The 14116-nt window shown below is 31.7% G+C and overlaps 1 protein-coding gene across 1 annotated transcript in view; it reads left to right on the top strand.

The window, feature by feature from the left end:
* Positions 1–14116, top strand: part of Rok (Rho associated coiled-coil containing protein kinase) — a 165139-nt gene that overhangs the window by 19366 nt on the left and 131657 nt on the right. The window contains exon 3 of the mRNA XM_085807766.1: positions 3727–3831. Coding sequence (XP_085663892.1) covers positions 3730–3831 — 102 coding nt within the window. The 5' untranslated portion in view covers positions 3727–3729. The remainder of the gene's footprint in view (positions 1–3726; positions 3832–14116) is intronic.

Here is a 14116-nt window from a genome sequence, read left to right as displayed (position 1 = left end):
CAGTGGCTTTCTGTTTTTAAGCAAGCAACTGCAGTGGCAACAACCAGGCTTCTGTTATTAGTCATGTTATTTTTATATTTTATTCTTGAATTTATTTTATAATTAAGTTAAATAGTAGATTATGTTTAATAATAATGTATCCTATTTGCAGATTTATTTTATTCTTACAAATCACAAAAATGAAGTTTTGGTGTTGATAATTGCTTTAGTTTATTCAGTTCCTATTTGCTTGCTACATCTTCAATTTTTTCATTGATGGTCCTTAAAAGTACTTAATATCCACATGTAGAATTGTGTACAAACTTTGTGGAACTAAACAAACAATATTTCTTGGAAAATTAATAGATAGAGCACTTAAATGATAGCCATTCTCTGTAACGCGATCACTTCATCCCAAAACTGCTTAGAACTACAGATGGCTGTTTTGAGGAGCTTTCAATACATAATTTCTAAGAACAGGAAAAGATAAGTTGATAGGATAATGTAATAAAATTAAAAATGTCACTGTCTTTTTCATTTTGTCATTTTTAAGTAAAATGGATTGATGGGTACTTATGTATTAATGCAACCATCTAGGTGAAATTTTGTGGTTTTTCTTGCACATGAATAGGTAAAAGTTACGTATCGGGTGCAAGTTGGTGGTTTTTGTGCCTTTTTTTAGAGATTCCCAAACTAGCGATATTTATCGACAGTCGGTAAACATTATCAACATATGAAAAGAAAACACACTTTAGCAATTTAAAATACAGATTTGAATTATTAAATAAGGATTAAGTGATACATTAAAAAATAAAACACATTCCTTTTTAAATTTTTGTGCACTATTCTTGTGAAGTAAACGGTGATCTGTTTTTCCTTAAAAAAGAGTCAGAGAATTGTGGAGGCTCAGCTTTGTGCAACCCTTGGCAACAGTGCTGTCGAGGAAATACATTTCTTTCATGTTCCTTTTGAAAAATTTAAGCAAAATTCTGTATTCTTGCAGGAATTTAACTATTGTTTCTCCCATTGCTGGCAAATTCTGCAAACTTATATTTTAAAACTTAAGATAAAAAATATGATTTGTTTATAAAAACTGTTGGAACTTGGAATACAACAAAAGAGAATGCCTATGAAAATGGTGGCATTGCTTAACTGATGGATTGTTATGAGCATGGTTGCTGGAAGATTTGTTGGCAGGGCTTGGCACATCATGAAAATTTGGCGACTTCTACTGAGGTGTTTCCATTAATACATAAGTACCGATTAATGAATATATCATTTTATTAATATAAATGTAATGAAAAATTTGAATTGAATATAGATCTTTATTAGAAAAAGCTTCTTCTTCCAAATGACTGTGTGTTCACAGGGTCCCTGGAAGCCACCAGGTCCCCCAGCTGCTTAATCTGCCTCTAGTGATGTCAGTCAAAACAATATCAGGTGATTTATTACTCGCGCCTGGCTAAAGTACTAAAATATATTATGGATGTAGGTTGTCTTATATTACCAGAATAAACATGATAGTTAAGGAGAAAGATGCTTCAATTGGGAAAGTAGTTAATTTGTTCATCGTAGAGTATCATCTTATGTATCCTGTTGTGGAGGAAAGCCCTCAAGATGATTATGGATTAAAATTGGACATGGAAGGTCTGTGAACCTTGAATTCAACATTTTGAGAGAGGGAAAAATCGGGGTCATTTTATAATCGTGTTCCAAATAAGTGCAGTGAGATATAGAGACAAATGATTTTAAATAAAACATACAAACGAAAAATAAAAGAGAAGTTAAATTTAAAATTTGAAAGCTTTCAGATTTTATATTATGCCCAAAGAGGCGTTTTTTAAATGTTTTTTGTGTTATCTTTATTTATAAAATATCATATTCTTAACACATAAACCATAAAATTCAATTTACCAGCCATATCACAAAATATTGAAAAAGAGCATATCTTTAGAATTTCCAATATGCAGTCTCATGCGCTGGAGTCTCATGCGCTGTGTTGGTGTGGGGCACTATTTCTTATGACAGCAAGTCATCTTTAGTTATTCTCAGTACATCTTTAACAGCTCAACGATATGTTTAAAGCATCCTGTGGTGGGTTACATTATCTTTCATAGCATGTCATTCTGGGGCAATTTTCCAAAAAGATAATGCCAGGCCACATACCGCTCGCATATCTCTGAACTGTCTTCGTGCGATTGATACTCTTCCTTAGCCAGCAAGGTCACCAAACCTTTCACCAATTGAGCATGTCTGGGACATGGTAGGTCACCAGATTCGGGCACCAAAAAATATTGCAGATCTGGAGTGACAACTGATGAATGCATCACAGAATGACATTAGGAACCTCCACCACTCCTTGCCTCGACAAAGCATGCATTGCCGCCAGGGGCGGTTCGACCAACTACTAATTTGAACACTCAAAGGGTGATTGTGAGCCATGAACAGGTACTATGACCTTGATTTTTTAATTATTTTATTATCTGTGTATGAGCTATACACTTCTTCAATTTCATCAAAAACAAGCATTTCCTTCATGGTGCTTCGATTTTGTTTTGCAAAAGAGTGTAGAGAGTGGGTTGGTAGATGTTCTGTATGCATGCAAAAGTTATCCGATCAGATATGTAGCAGTTATGGAAACAATTATTGGACATGTAGGTAATTAAAGTTCTAAATGAATGAGTCTGCTTTTAAAAATCTTTGGCAGTTAACATCACTAATGCTTTTCAAACATGGCTAAACAGAAATGTTTTTTGGATTATCAATCTATCAATATATTTGTATATGTAAATTATCACTAATTTGTTTGGATAAGTAATAGTAGTGGAGTGGGGTATAAATTTTTTATGGATAATTGCTGTGTTTCTAGGGAATCTTATGAAAAAAAAAAAAAATTAAATTCTTTTTTGATAATTTTAGTAGAGAAAATTTTATTTACAAATAAATTTTGAATTTTATATACAATTATAATTGAGCAAATGTAATATGTTTCGATTATTTGGTACTGACATATTATCCTATTACAATGAAAATAGTCAAACCATGTCAAACCATAAACGTTGCTGGAGATTCTTTCAGTTTCATCAATTGTTTCTGCTAAATTCTGAAGGAACTGATACCTCTTTATGCATTAAACAATCAAAATTTGATACACTTTTCGTGCTATTTCACTAATTTATTAGATGACCAATTTTATTGGGAGTTTTGTTTATGAATGTTTATGGATTATCAAATGGAAGGGCAGATGTTGTTTCTGCTCTTGCATCATGCTTATCCATAGTTGGTGCTAAATCACTGTGCTTGGTGATAGTTTCATGATTGATGGGATAATGTTTAAGTATTAATTGTTTTAAAATAAGTATAAATCACAAATTCTCTGTTTGAGACTAGTACATACACGCAGCATTCTAGTACTTATGAAGTGATAAATTGTTGTGAGAGATTTAGAAATCAAATCATTGATCATTTCCAACACCTTACTATTATGTTAAATATATTAATCCGTACCATGATAAATATAGGGAATCAAGTAATGGGTAATTGGACTTTTAATGTTTTAGTTTTTAGATATATGCATATATTGTAAATAACTTCTAATCTTTTTCTTCCTTTTGATTTGTTTATGCTTTTATACAATTAAAAAAATCTTTTGTGAAAATTATATATTTAATTGAAGTAATTGTTCAGAATAATTATTTGAAATCTTAATATTAATTGTAACATAATTTACTGAATTTGGATATTTAGCTGATGATGGACAAAATTGATGATGCTGATAGACGGCAGCGACTGCTTCAGCTGGAAAGCCGCCTTATTGAAGTCAAATCAGAAATTAATGTTGATGGATTGTTGGTATGTTTTCAAAAGTATATTTTCCTTATCATGCCAGTTAGATATATTTTTTTTTTCTGCCGCAAACAGCAAGCTGTGAGAATTGCTTTAGTTGGATAATCAAATTTGGTGAAACTTGGTGAAAACGCTCAGTGAAACTTGAGTCATAAATAGGTGCATAATTTTAAATACTTTTTTTTTTCATGGTTTTGCAAGAAAGTTCTTTTAAAGTATTTCGAGTTTCTCTTAAGTGCTTGTTGTCAGTTCCTCTGTATTTTGTTTATTTCCATGGAATGTATATAAATTTGTATAAATGGCTGTAACACTTAAATGACAATTCAGAATGTACTTTGCTTCCTTATGTATCTTTTATTTAATATAGTTCAGTGGCTGAATTGTGTACAGTTCAAAGGTTAAAAAATTACATAAAGTTTTTTTGCCCCCAAAATTGCTTTCCTTCATTTTTCTATAAAAGGTAACAAGGATTCAACTCTGAAACCCATGCAGTTTTTTTTTTTTTTTTTTTTTTGTGGAGATTGTATGTAATTCAATTTTATCTTAATGTCAGATGTCATCTGTGTGGCCTACTGTGTGACAGTAATAAGCAAAAATAGTCAGTGTACTTTGTAATGATCCCATTATCCTATTGAAAAAACATGTTATAAAGAGTGAAACAGCTTGAGCAAAAACTATTTTAGTATGCTCTCATCATTACATGAAAATCAAGAACTATAAAGAAATTTTATCTATTAGTTATGAAAAATTATTGATAATTTTGGTTATCAAATAAGCATCAGCAATGAAGTATAACATATATTCAAATACAGTACGTACTCTGAGATCCAGACATCCAATATCCGGAATGATCTAAAATCCAGACCTCAAAGCCACCAACAACCCTTCTTTTTTAGGAATTTTTTGTATGCATTATACATGTACATTTGATGCCCCCCCCATAATAAACATGTGGAGAGTCCCAATTCTTAATTTTTCTTTGGCACTAGATAAAATACCTTGTTATTGAAGAAACAATCATTTTAGCATAAATTTCAGTGATCATTAATTTGACTCTGTAGCTGCTGTGGTGTAGTGGCTGAAACCGCTACGCAAACCCTGGGTTGTGATACAGGGTTGAAATGAACTTCAAACTCAAGTTTTAACAATAACATTAATTTTAATAAGATGAAAACCTTACTAGTTGCATATCTTGACAATATGGGACTTGAATATATTTAGTCCCGTAATTTCAGAATTTTGTTACAAGAAAAATGCTGTAATGCATTATACACGAGGAATGATCATTTTTCGCAGGCCAACATGCCCATAGCTCTAAACAGGAAAAATTCTCCCAAACCACCTTATATATCTCCCTGTGTTTACTTGTGCTGAATTCCCGGGAGGGGGGAATGATTCTTTCACTCATACATAACAAAGTATCTATCTCCTGACCCTGATGGACTTCTTTTACTTCTTTCTCCACTGGAGTGACCTTTGAGGCTGCAACCGGAATCGTTAACAAAGGCACAGGGTTTCACCACTGATATGAAAACTATTGCAACCTGAAATCACTCACCCTCGACAAAGAACCTTTATGCCACCTTATCACAACTCCTCCCCTCATAGAAGAATTTTCCTAGACTATGAAAGGGAAAATTCTAAATACTTTTCACTGAAAATAAAATGATACGGTTCAGGAATGTAGTTGCACGTGAAGCACTAAATAATTGATGTTAGGACCTGTTTTCAAATGATCTACAGCATAAGAGATATGTAAGAAAAATAAAACTCACCCACCTGATGAATGCATGCATGCATATACTATTCATTTTGTAGAAATAACTGGCACAAAATACCACAAAACACCTTGATGCACAAAAGTTATGCAGTCGCATGTTGCTGGAACCTGATCACCGACGAATATGTTAAAGTTATCCAATACGAAAAAAATAATGCAAAAATATTCACTGGAATACATTTCACACATTATCACCAAATACTGTTATGAAAGAAATTCTCCTCTTCTCTTGAAATTGCTTGAATTTACTCCAATTAAAAGCACATGCTTAGATCACCATTTGTCGTAGTGTGCTGAGTGCGACAATAAATATTATGTAGAGGCTTGCCTAGGTTTTACTGTATAATGGATTACACAAATAGAGATGAGTCATTTTAAATAATAAACCATTAATCACAACATTTACCACGTAACTACTCATTAACCCTCTGACAGTTATGACCGGCTTTATCTGGCCATCAGAAGTTTTGCTACTTCGCATATATTAGCTTATAATTTAAGATATTTTGCTTTGTTACTTTCTTTAATGTAAATATCATCTTCATGAATGTACACTGCTCAAAAAAAAAAAAAAAAATGGGACAGTGCTATATCTCCCATTGGGCCGATTGACAAAGTTCAAACTGCGTTTTTCATGTCTCAAAAGCGCGACTTAGGATATATATTAGATTTATATATAGCACTATTCTAACATAGGTATTTTGACACAAAATCGGACTTTTTCTGAAATAACATACCAATTTTTTTCCATATTTTGATTCTACGACTCAAATTATGCCAGAATACCAAGTTTTGTAAAAATTGTACAAGTAGTTTTTAAAATATCAGCTCTCAAAATTTTAGCTCCTCAATGTTAATTCAATTTGGCAAATATTTATTAATATCTCTTTTTTATTAAACTTTTTTTGATTTTTTTCTCTCACATTTCGAAATTTAGGTTCATTCCAAATAGAATTTACCCATTTTTTGTGTTTTATTTTTTAAATTTCTATTTTTAAATAATTTTTATAAATTTTTCAAAAAAAAAAAATTTGAATTATAACCTATAAAATTTTTACCATCATCTTAAAGTACATGTATTTTTAAGGACATCTGCAAAAAATTAAACTTTTTTATTCAAAATTTTCTAAGATATATGCGAATTTACATATTTTCGCATTTTGAAATTTGGCATCTTTTTTTTTAGTGATAATAACGCCAAATGTGGTCTATGGATTTTTGTTACAGTGAATTGCCACAGCTATTTTTAACCTTAACTTTCAAGTAAAATGTTACGGAGATTATATGACATTTTTTCCCTCAATGATGCATAATAAATATTTATTAATACTATATGAAAAGCTATTTTTTTAAAATTATAGATGATATTATTCAAATTTTTAACTATTTTTTTTAATTCCTCTCTTTTTTTTTTTTTTTTTTTAAATAAGAGTAAATTTTTGTAAGAGTAAGTTTTTTACCTTCGCCGTTTTATCGTCTGCTACTTTACTTCGTTTAAATCGAATTGTCTAAAACTGAGAATTTTCGTTTGATGTTTATTTGAATTTTATGACATTAACTGCATAATTTATTTCTAAACAAACTGTTGCTTTTGAAGTGGCTGAAAGAGTGGCTGATACTATCATATTTTAAAGCACAGTATATTTTTATAGAAACATAAGATTCAGAATAATCATTTTTATAAAAGTCAAATTATGATATAAACATACAACCCTCTAGAGACTGAATTGAGTTCAGTGGTTATGTAGAAATGATCTGCAGCTACTTAATGGCTGGATAAGTCAGCAGATTCTGTGGACAAGTAAGAATAATTATATAAACGACACCCAACATTCTGGATTCAATTAACAATGAGGATACAATGTTTATTAAATGAATTTAATAAGTTTTAAAACATAAAAAATCAACTCATTTTTTATCTTATAATGTATTTTTGTGCGTAGCGTATTTTTATTATATCCTTAAAATTCTAATTTAGAATGTAATTGTCAAGAACTGAATGCTAATCATCAGTAATATAATAAGTAATTATTACGGTTATTAATAAATCCTTCTTATAAAGTAATTGCAAATATTTCAAAAAACTTTCTGTCTGAATGCAAATATTTTTCTGTGCAAATATTTTTAATTTTATATTAATCAAGATTGCACATGATATTATTTATTTGCGCTTCAATTGTTACAGTCAGTTCTAGTAGAAGTTACAAATCAATAATTATATTTAATTAAGGATTGGATTGGATTGGATTGGATTATTTAATTATGCCAAAGCACACGAGGGCTATCTGCCTAAAGGGAGGGATGCCTTCGTGGATGACTTTCTAAGGGAAACTGGCTCGTATACACGTTACACATGGGGAAAACCACGAAAACGCCCATGCGGCCCGCCCATTCGTGGGATTCGAACCTCGGACCGAACTACCAGTGTTCAGCGTCTTTACCGCTGGGCCGCTGGTGGGCTATTTAATTAAGGAATGACCGTCTAAGTTTAGAAACAGCGTACTGTAACAGCAGTTCAATTATTAGCGCTGTATCTTTCATGTTACTCCCGATTGTCAAGCTACATGATTTTTAATGAGTATTCGGGTTTTGCTGGTAACTTCACTTGGAAATCGCGCTTAACCTAGGTTAGTTGGTTATTTGAACATAGAAAGAACATGGGAGCTATTTGATTAAGATGCTTTCTTAGAGAACCTTAATCTTAACCTTTTATTAAATCTCCAATTTAATGTTTTATTTGTAAATATTTAAAATATTGTTGTATTCTTAGACACAAAAAGCAGAATTTTTGTTAAATCGTTAGTAAACTACCAAGCCGAATTTCAAATGAATATTCAATTTCTTTTGCAATAATTATATTCACTTAATATTCTTGGAATATGAGCTAAAGAAGGAATGTTCTCGGAAGATTAAAGAAGTGTTTAAATCCAGTGATATTAGGTTTGTCTTACAAACTCAGGATCAAAATGATTCTGCAATTGCCCGAGTAGTTGACTTGTAAATGGCTGTGAATTAAGCAGATGACTTTTAATCTTACGTTTCAATGTATTCCAAATGTTTTGTATTGCATGACAATGCATCTTTTCATTATTCAATAACCAGTCGGAGAACCGCTTGTGTTCCGAAAATAAGTATGTGTACTCAATCGTCCTGCATGTTCTTCAAATTTGTCTTCTTGTGATTTTTTTTCTTTCCCCAAAACTAAAATTGCCTCTCAAAGGAAAGTTTTTTAACATTGAAGAGACAAAAGGAGTATGACATCTACTTTTAGAGGCATGTCAAAAACAGATCTCTACAAGCCTTCTCTTCCATTACATGCTGTGAAGTCAGACAAAAAGTTGCATCAGCGTAAATTCCATAACAGTTTGGTTCAAGTCCCAGCTCCCAGCTTTAAAAATATATATATGAATATAATCTTTTATATTAATCCTCTTGGTGGTACAGAATAAACCCTGCTGGACTGTTTATTTCTTTGTCATTTACCAAAAATCTTTTAATTAATATATTTATTCATTGGACTTCGCTTTAAACTTTATTTATAGTTAAAATGACTAGAAAATGAAAATCTGTCTTCAGCTGAAACGCAATTCATGCAATTGATATTTTAAAAAATTGAGAAGAATGCAAAATTTATGGAAGTCTAGCAATCGAAAAATCTTAATTTTCTTGTGTGAGCACTGAAAATTACTGTAGAAGGAAAGAAGAAAATTAGGGAGAAAAGTAAGCAAACATTTGCAGGGAAATTTGGCTGTCAGACGTACCAAGATGTTTCAAAAAGTTGGACGCTTTTGAATATACTTTCAGGATACTTCAAAGAATTTAGGCGTTCAAAGAGAAAACACTTGGACGTGTACACCAGCAAATACCATCAATTGAGCTTGTGTTAACAGAAAAGACAAAAACAATATCATTGCAGATTAAAGTGAAGAGCGACTGGTTTTAGACTATATGGTTGTACAAATTTAAATTATGTTATAAAACATCATATCGCCCCATGATGAATGAAGAATCCCATGATTTTCTCTGTCGAATTATTTGAAGATTCAGGAGTTTACCCAGTATTGTATGTGGATGTCAACTAAAGATGCTTTTTTTCCCCCTCCTGATGAAATAGCGGCCAAGCGGTAAAGTAGCTGAACACTGGTAGTTCGGTCCGAGGTTCGAATCCCGCGAACGGGCTAGCTGCATGGGCGTTTTCGTGGTTTTCCCCATGTGTAACGTGTATGTGAGCCAGCTTCCCTTGGAAAGTACTTCACGAAGGCGTCCGTCCCCTTAGGCAGATAGCCCTAGTGTGCTTTGTCATAATTAAATAAACCAAAACCTCTTGATGAAACCTGTCTTTCCTTTCATCTCATAGCTTCAAAATGTTTAGCTTCTAAAGACTGATAAAAGCTCTGACGAAATACTTCGTGAAGAACTTTCTAAGGGAAACCAGCTGTCATACACGGTACACATGAGAAAATCCCACGAAAACCCCCATGCAACCAGCCCGTTTACTGGGATTAGAACCCAGGCGTGAACTACCAGTGTTCAGCGACTTTACCGCTCGGCCGTTTGTGGGCCTTTATGAAATGGAAGGCGATAACTTTATTTAAATTCATTGTCAGAAATATCGAGATATTTCGAAAAGTTGAATGCTTTTTAATATACTTGCAGAATGCCTAAAGAAAAAGAGCAAGAATAAAGTAGAATGCCTGAAGAAAAAGAGAAGAAAAAATAAATTTTTGCGTAAAATTTAGTATTAGTATTTTTTTTAATTTAAAACCTTTTAATCTTATGATATTTGATTCTTCCGATTTCAAAAATAAAATATTTGACTAAAATATGAATAACAATTTAAGAAACCAAATGTAGGATAAAATTGTGTAAAGCAATGGGCACAATGATAAAACTGTTTAAAGCAGTGTATGCAAGTCATCCTAAGTTAAAATGTCGGTTATATCTCTCTCTTATTTATATATATCTTTAATGAACGGAACGTTGAAAGGCGTGCTAACTGTGCTTTACTGTATTTTCTCTTTTAATATATGCAGTTTTCAAACGCATCGTAGTCTGGGTTACAAAGTATTCTTCCGAAAGATATGCAATTCAAATAAATAAAATCAAATTCTGGAAAATTTATATTAATAAATATATTTAAAATGCTCAGTTCGAAGGAATAAATAGAAAATTTTAAAACAATTATCTGAAGAGACAATGCAACACAAATGATTAAAATAAAAGTATAAAAATTTAAAAATTACCTGAAATAATAACTATAACAAAAATATATATAACGAAAACTATTTGAAAAAAAAAATAATAAATGCTGCATCTTTATTTACGCAGTTTGAATAGGTAAATAGAAATTTTTAAAACAGTTATTCGGGGGGGGGGAACCATGCAACTTAAACAATAAAGAAAAAATTACTTAAAATAATAAGTTATAATTAAAAATATAATATAAAGAATATTATTTTAAAAAAAAGAAACGATGGTGACTTTTTTCCCTCTTAGGGGAAAGGAAACTAGGTTGCCATATATTAAGAAGTTCGCCAAGTGAACTATTCTTGGCGCAACATGAAAAAAAGTGCCAACATAAATTTGTGAATTTCTCCGTAAATTTCGCTCCAAATTTTACAAAATTTCATATTTAGTCGTAATTTGAGCTGTAGAATCAAAATATGTAAAAAAATTGATATGTTATTTCAGAAAAAGTCCAATTTTGTGTCAAAATACCTATGTTAGAATAGTACTATATATAAATCTAATATATATCCTAAGTCTTGCTTTCGAGACATGAAGAATGCAATTTAAATTTTGTCAATCGGCCCAGTAGAACGGGAGATATAGAACTGTCCCCCCTTTTTTTTTAGCAGTGTACATTTATGAAAACACATACTAAAATAAGTAATTTACAAACTCAATTAATAAAGCTGTTTAAATACCGGCCTTCATGACAGATCCTGCCAAAATCCTGCTCCGCTCAGAGGGTTAAATTAACATTGAAGATATTTGCGTTGGAGGATAAATCCGACCAAACGGGGTGAAGACGGATCGTGAAGTGTTTTTAACGCGTCCCAAATATCTCCTTTACAGTTACAGCTAGAGGTTCAGGCATGCAGTTGGCAAGTTCCTTTAGTATCACCACACTGGCAATATCTACTGTGAAATACTTTGGTAGCCTGTACAGAAATCTCCAACTTGTGTCAAAGATTCCAAAGCGAGGCTAATTCCTGCATGTAAATAAAAGAGCATGGAAGGCACAAACGTTAATGAATGATTGGTTTGAAAATCATTTCATACCCAAGGCTCGGCAACGTTTGAATTTGGTTGGTTTACCTGATGATGCAAAAATTGTCCTGATTCTAGACAACTGTTCAGCGTAAAGTTTTAGTAGAAGATAATGTATCCATATTATTCTTTCCTCCAATGTATGTCCATCATTCAGCCTATGGATATCAGAATGGTGCATGTGCTGAAATGCAAATATAAAATGACATATAAAAAATCCATGTTAAATTTCTTGCTTCTTGTGTAGTTTGTTGAATTTAATTACTTCTGTATTTTAAAAGAAAACTCAATTAATGAGAATATCTCAAGAATTTAACTCAGGCAGTTTCTGTGCGGTTCTATCATAATAATATTTTTGCCTAGCTTGAAGTGCACGAAATTTAGAATAAGGTTTGTTTATCTTAGTATTTAAACAATTTATTACTGATAGGTAATTTTGTCCTTCACTACTGAGTAAATTCAAAAGAATTGCAATTTTAGTCTTATCTGGCTTGACATCTTTTTCCGTTGCAAGTAAATAGTTTTCTAGCTCTTGTTTCCATTTTTTCCACTTTTCTTTAACATTTCCGACGGAGAATGTTAGCGGAGCAGGTGGTCTGAAATCCATTTTGCTCCTGATACCAAATTTTGTCCTTAATCTTCTATTAAGTAACAGTTGTGCAGGAGACAAATTTATTCCACTAATTGGGGTATTTCGATATTCCATTAAGCCTACACTTATATCTTGCACTTTCCTCATGATATTTTTCACTATTCGTACAGCTTTTTCAGCCAACCCGTTACATTGAGGATATCTGGGGCTACTAAATTTAAGTTCGAAATCCCAATCTTCAGCAAATTTCTTAAATAAGTAGCTATTACAGGTATTATTGTCGCAAACGACTTCATTTGCAATACCATACCTGGCAAAGATGCATTTTAACTTCATCATAATTTCATTTGCTGTCTTATCTTTTATGCTAGAAACCTCAATCCATTTAGAGTAATAATCAATAACTACTAAGTAATTTTGATTACCAAATTGCAAGATATCAAGGGCAATTTTTTCGAATGGTTTAGTTGGAATTTCATGTTGCATTAGAGGTTCTTTTTGATTTCTATTTCTGAATTTTTCTCATATTTCACATTTGGAAACAAGCTGCTCAATTTCATTTGTCATACCTGGCCAGTAAAAAATTTCACGGGCTCTACTTTTACATTTCTCAATTCCAAAGTGCGCTTCATGAATTAATTGCAACATATCTTTTCTCAAACCATAAAGTACAACTAATTTTTCATTAATAAATAACAAGTCGTCATTAATATAAAGATCATTTTTAACTTTAAAGTATGTTTTTACACTACTATCTACTTTTTTGTAACATTTAGGCCAACCCTCTTTAATATATTTCATAACTATTTGCAAATCTGGATCTGATTCAGTTTCTTTTCTAAATTACATCACTCTTCTTTAACTCATAGGCAAATATTTCGAAATAATGTGAACAACATTTAGCATTTTAGGATCATCACTGATATTTTCATTCACAGGATATGCACGTGACAAAGTGTTAGCAAAAAGCATTTGATTACCTGGAACATAATTTATCTCAAAATCATACTTTAGTAACTTTAAGATCATCCTTTACATTCTAGACGAATTTTTATGCAATGGTTTCTTAACAATTGCCATTAACGGTTTATGATCACTTTGTACTGTGACTTTCTGTCCATAAAAAAAATTGTGGTACTTTTCAAAAGAAAATATTATGGCCAATAGCTCTTTTTCGATCTGTGCATAGCTTTTTTCACTGTTAGTCAGGCTGCAAGACACAAATGATACAGGCTTACCCTTTTGAATTAGACACGATCCTAGGCCATCCTTCGAACTATCACACTGTATAATTATATCCTCATTACCACTGAAAACTTTTAAAATTGGAGCTTTGGTTAGCAGTTGTTTGATGTTGTTAAATGACTCTTCCTGGGTTTCTCCCCAATTAAATTCTACCTTTTCTTGAATGATTTTTCTTAAAGAAGCAGTAACTTTAGATACATTAGGTATGAATTTTGACAGAAAATTTAACATTCCTAACAACCTCCTTACTTCCATTTTTGATTTTGGTGTTGGCATATCAATAATTGCTTTAATATGACTAGGATCGGCTTTTACACCTGACTCAGAAATAATTTGGCCTACATATTTGACTTCCGGTACCCTATATTGTAATTTATCAGGATTAAATTTTATATTTAGAG

Source organism: Stegodyphus dumicola, chromosome X1 (genome assembly GCF_044657685.1).
Source record: "Stegodyphus dumicola isolate Sdum_Otavi_A_Nest chromosome X1, ASM4465768v1".
Taxonomy (NCBI): Eukaryota; Metazoa; Arthropoda; class Arachnida; order Araneae; family Eresidae; genus Stegodyphus; species Stegodyphus dumicola.
This window is presented reverse-complemented; position numbering and strand designations above follow the sequence as displayed.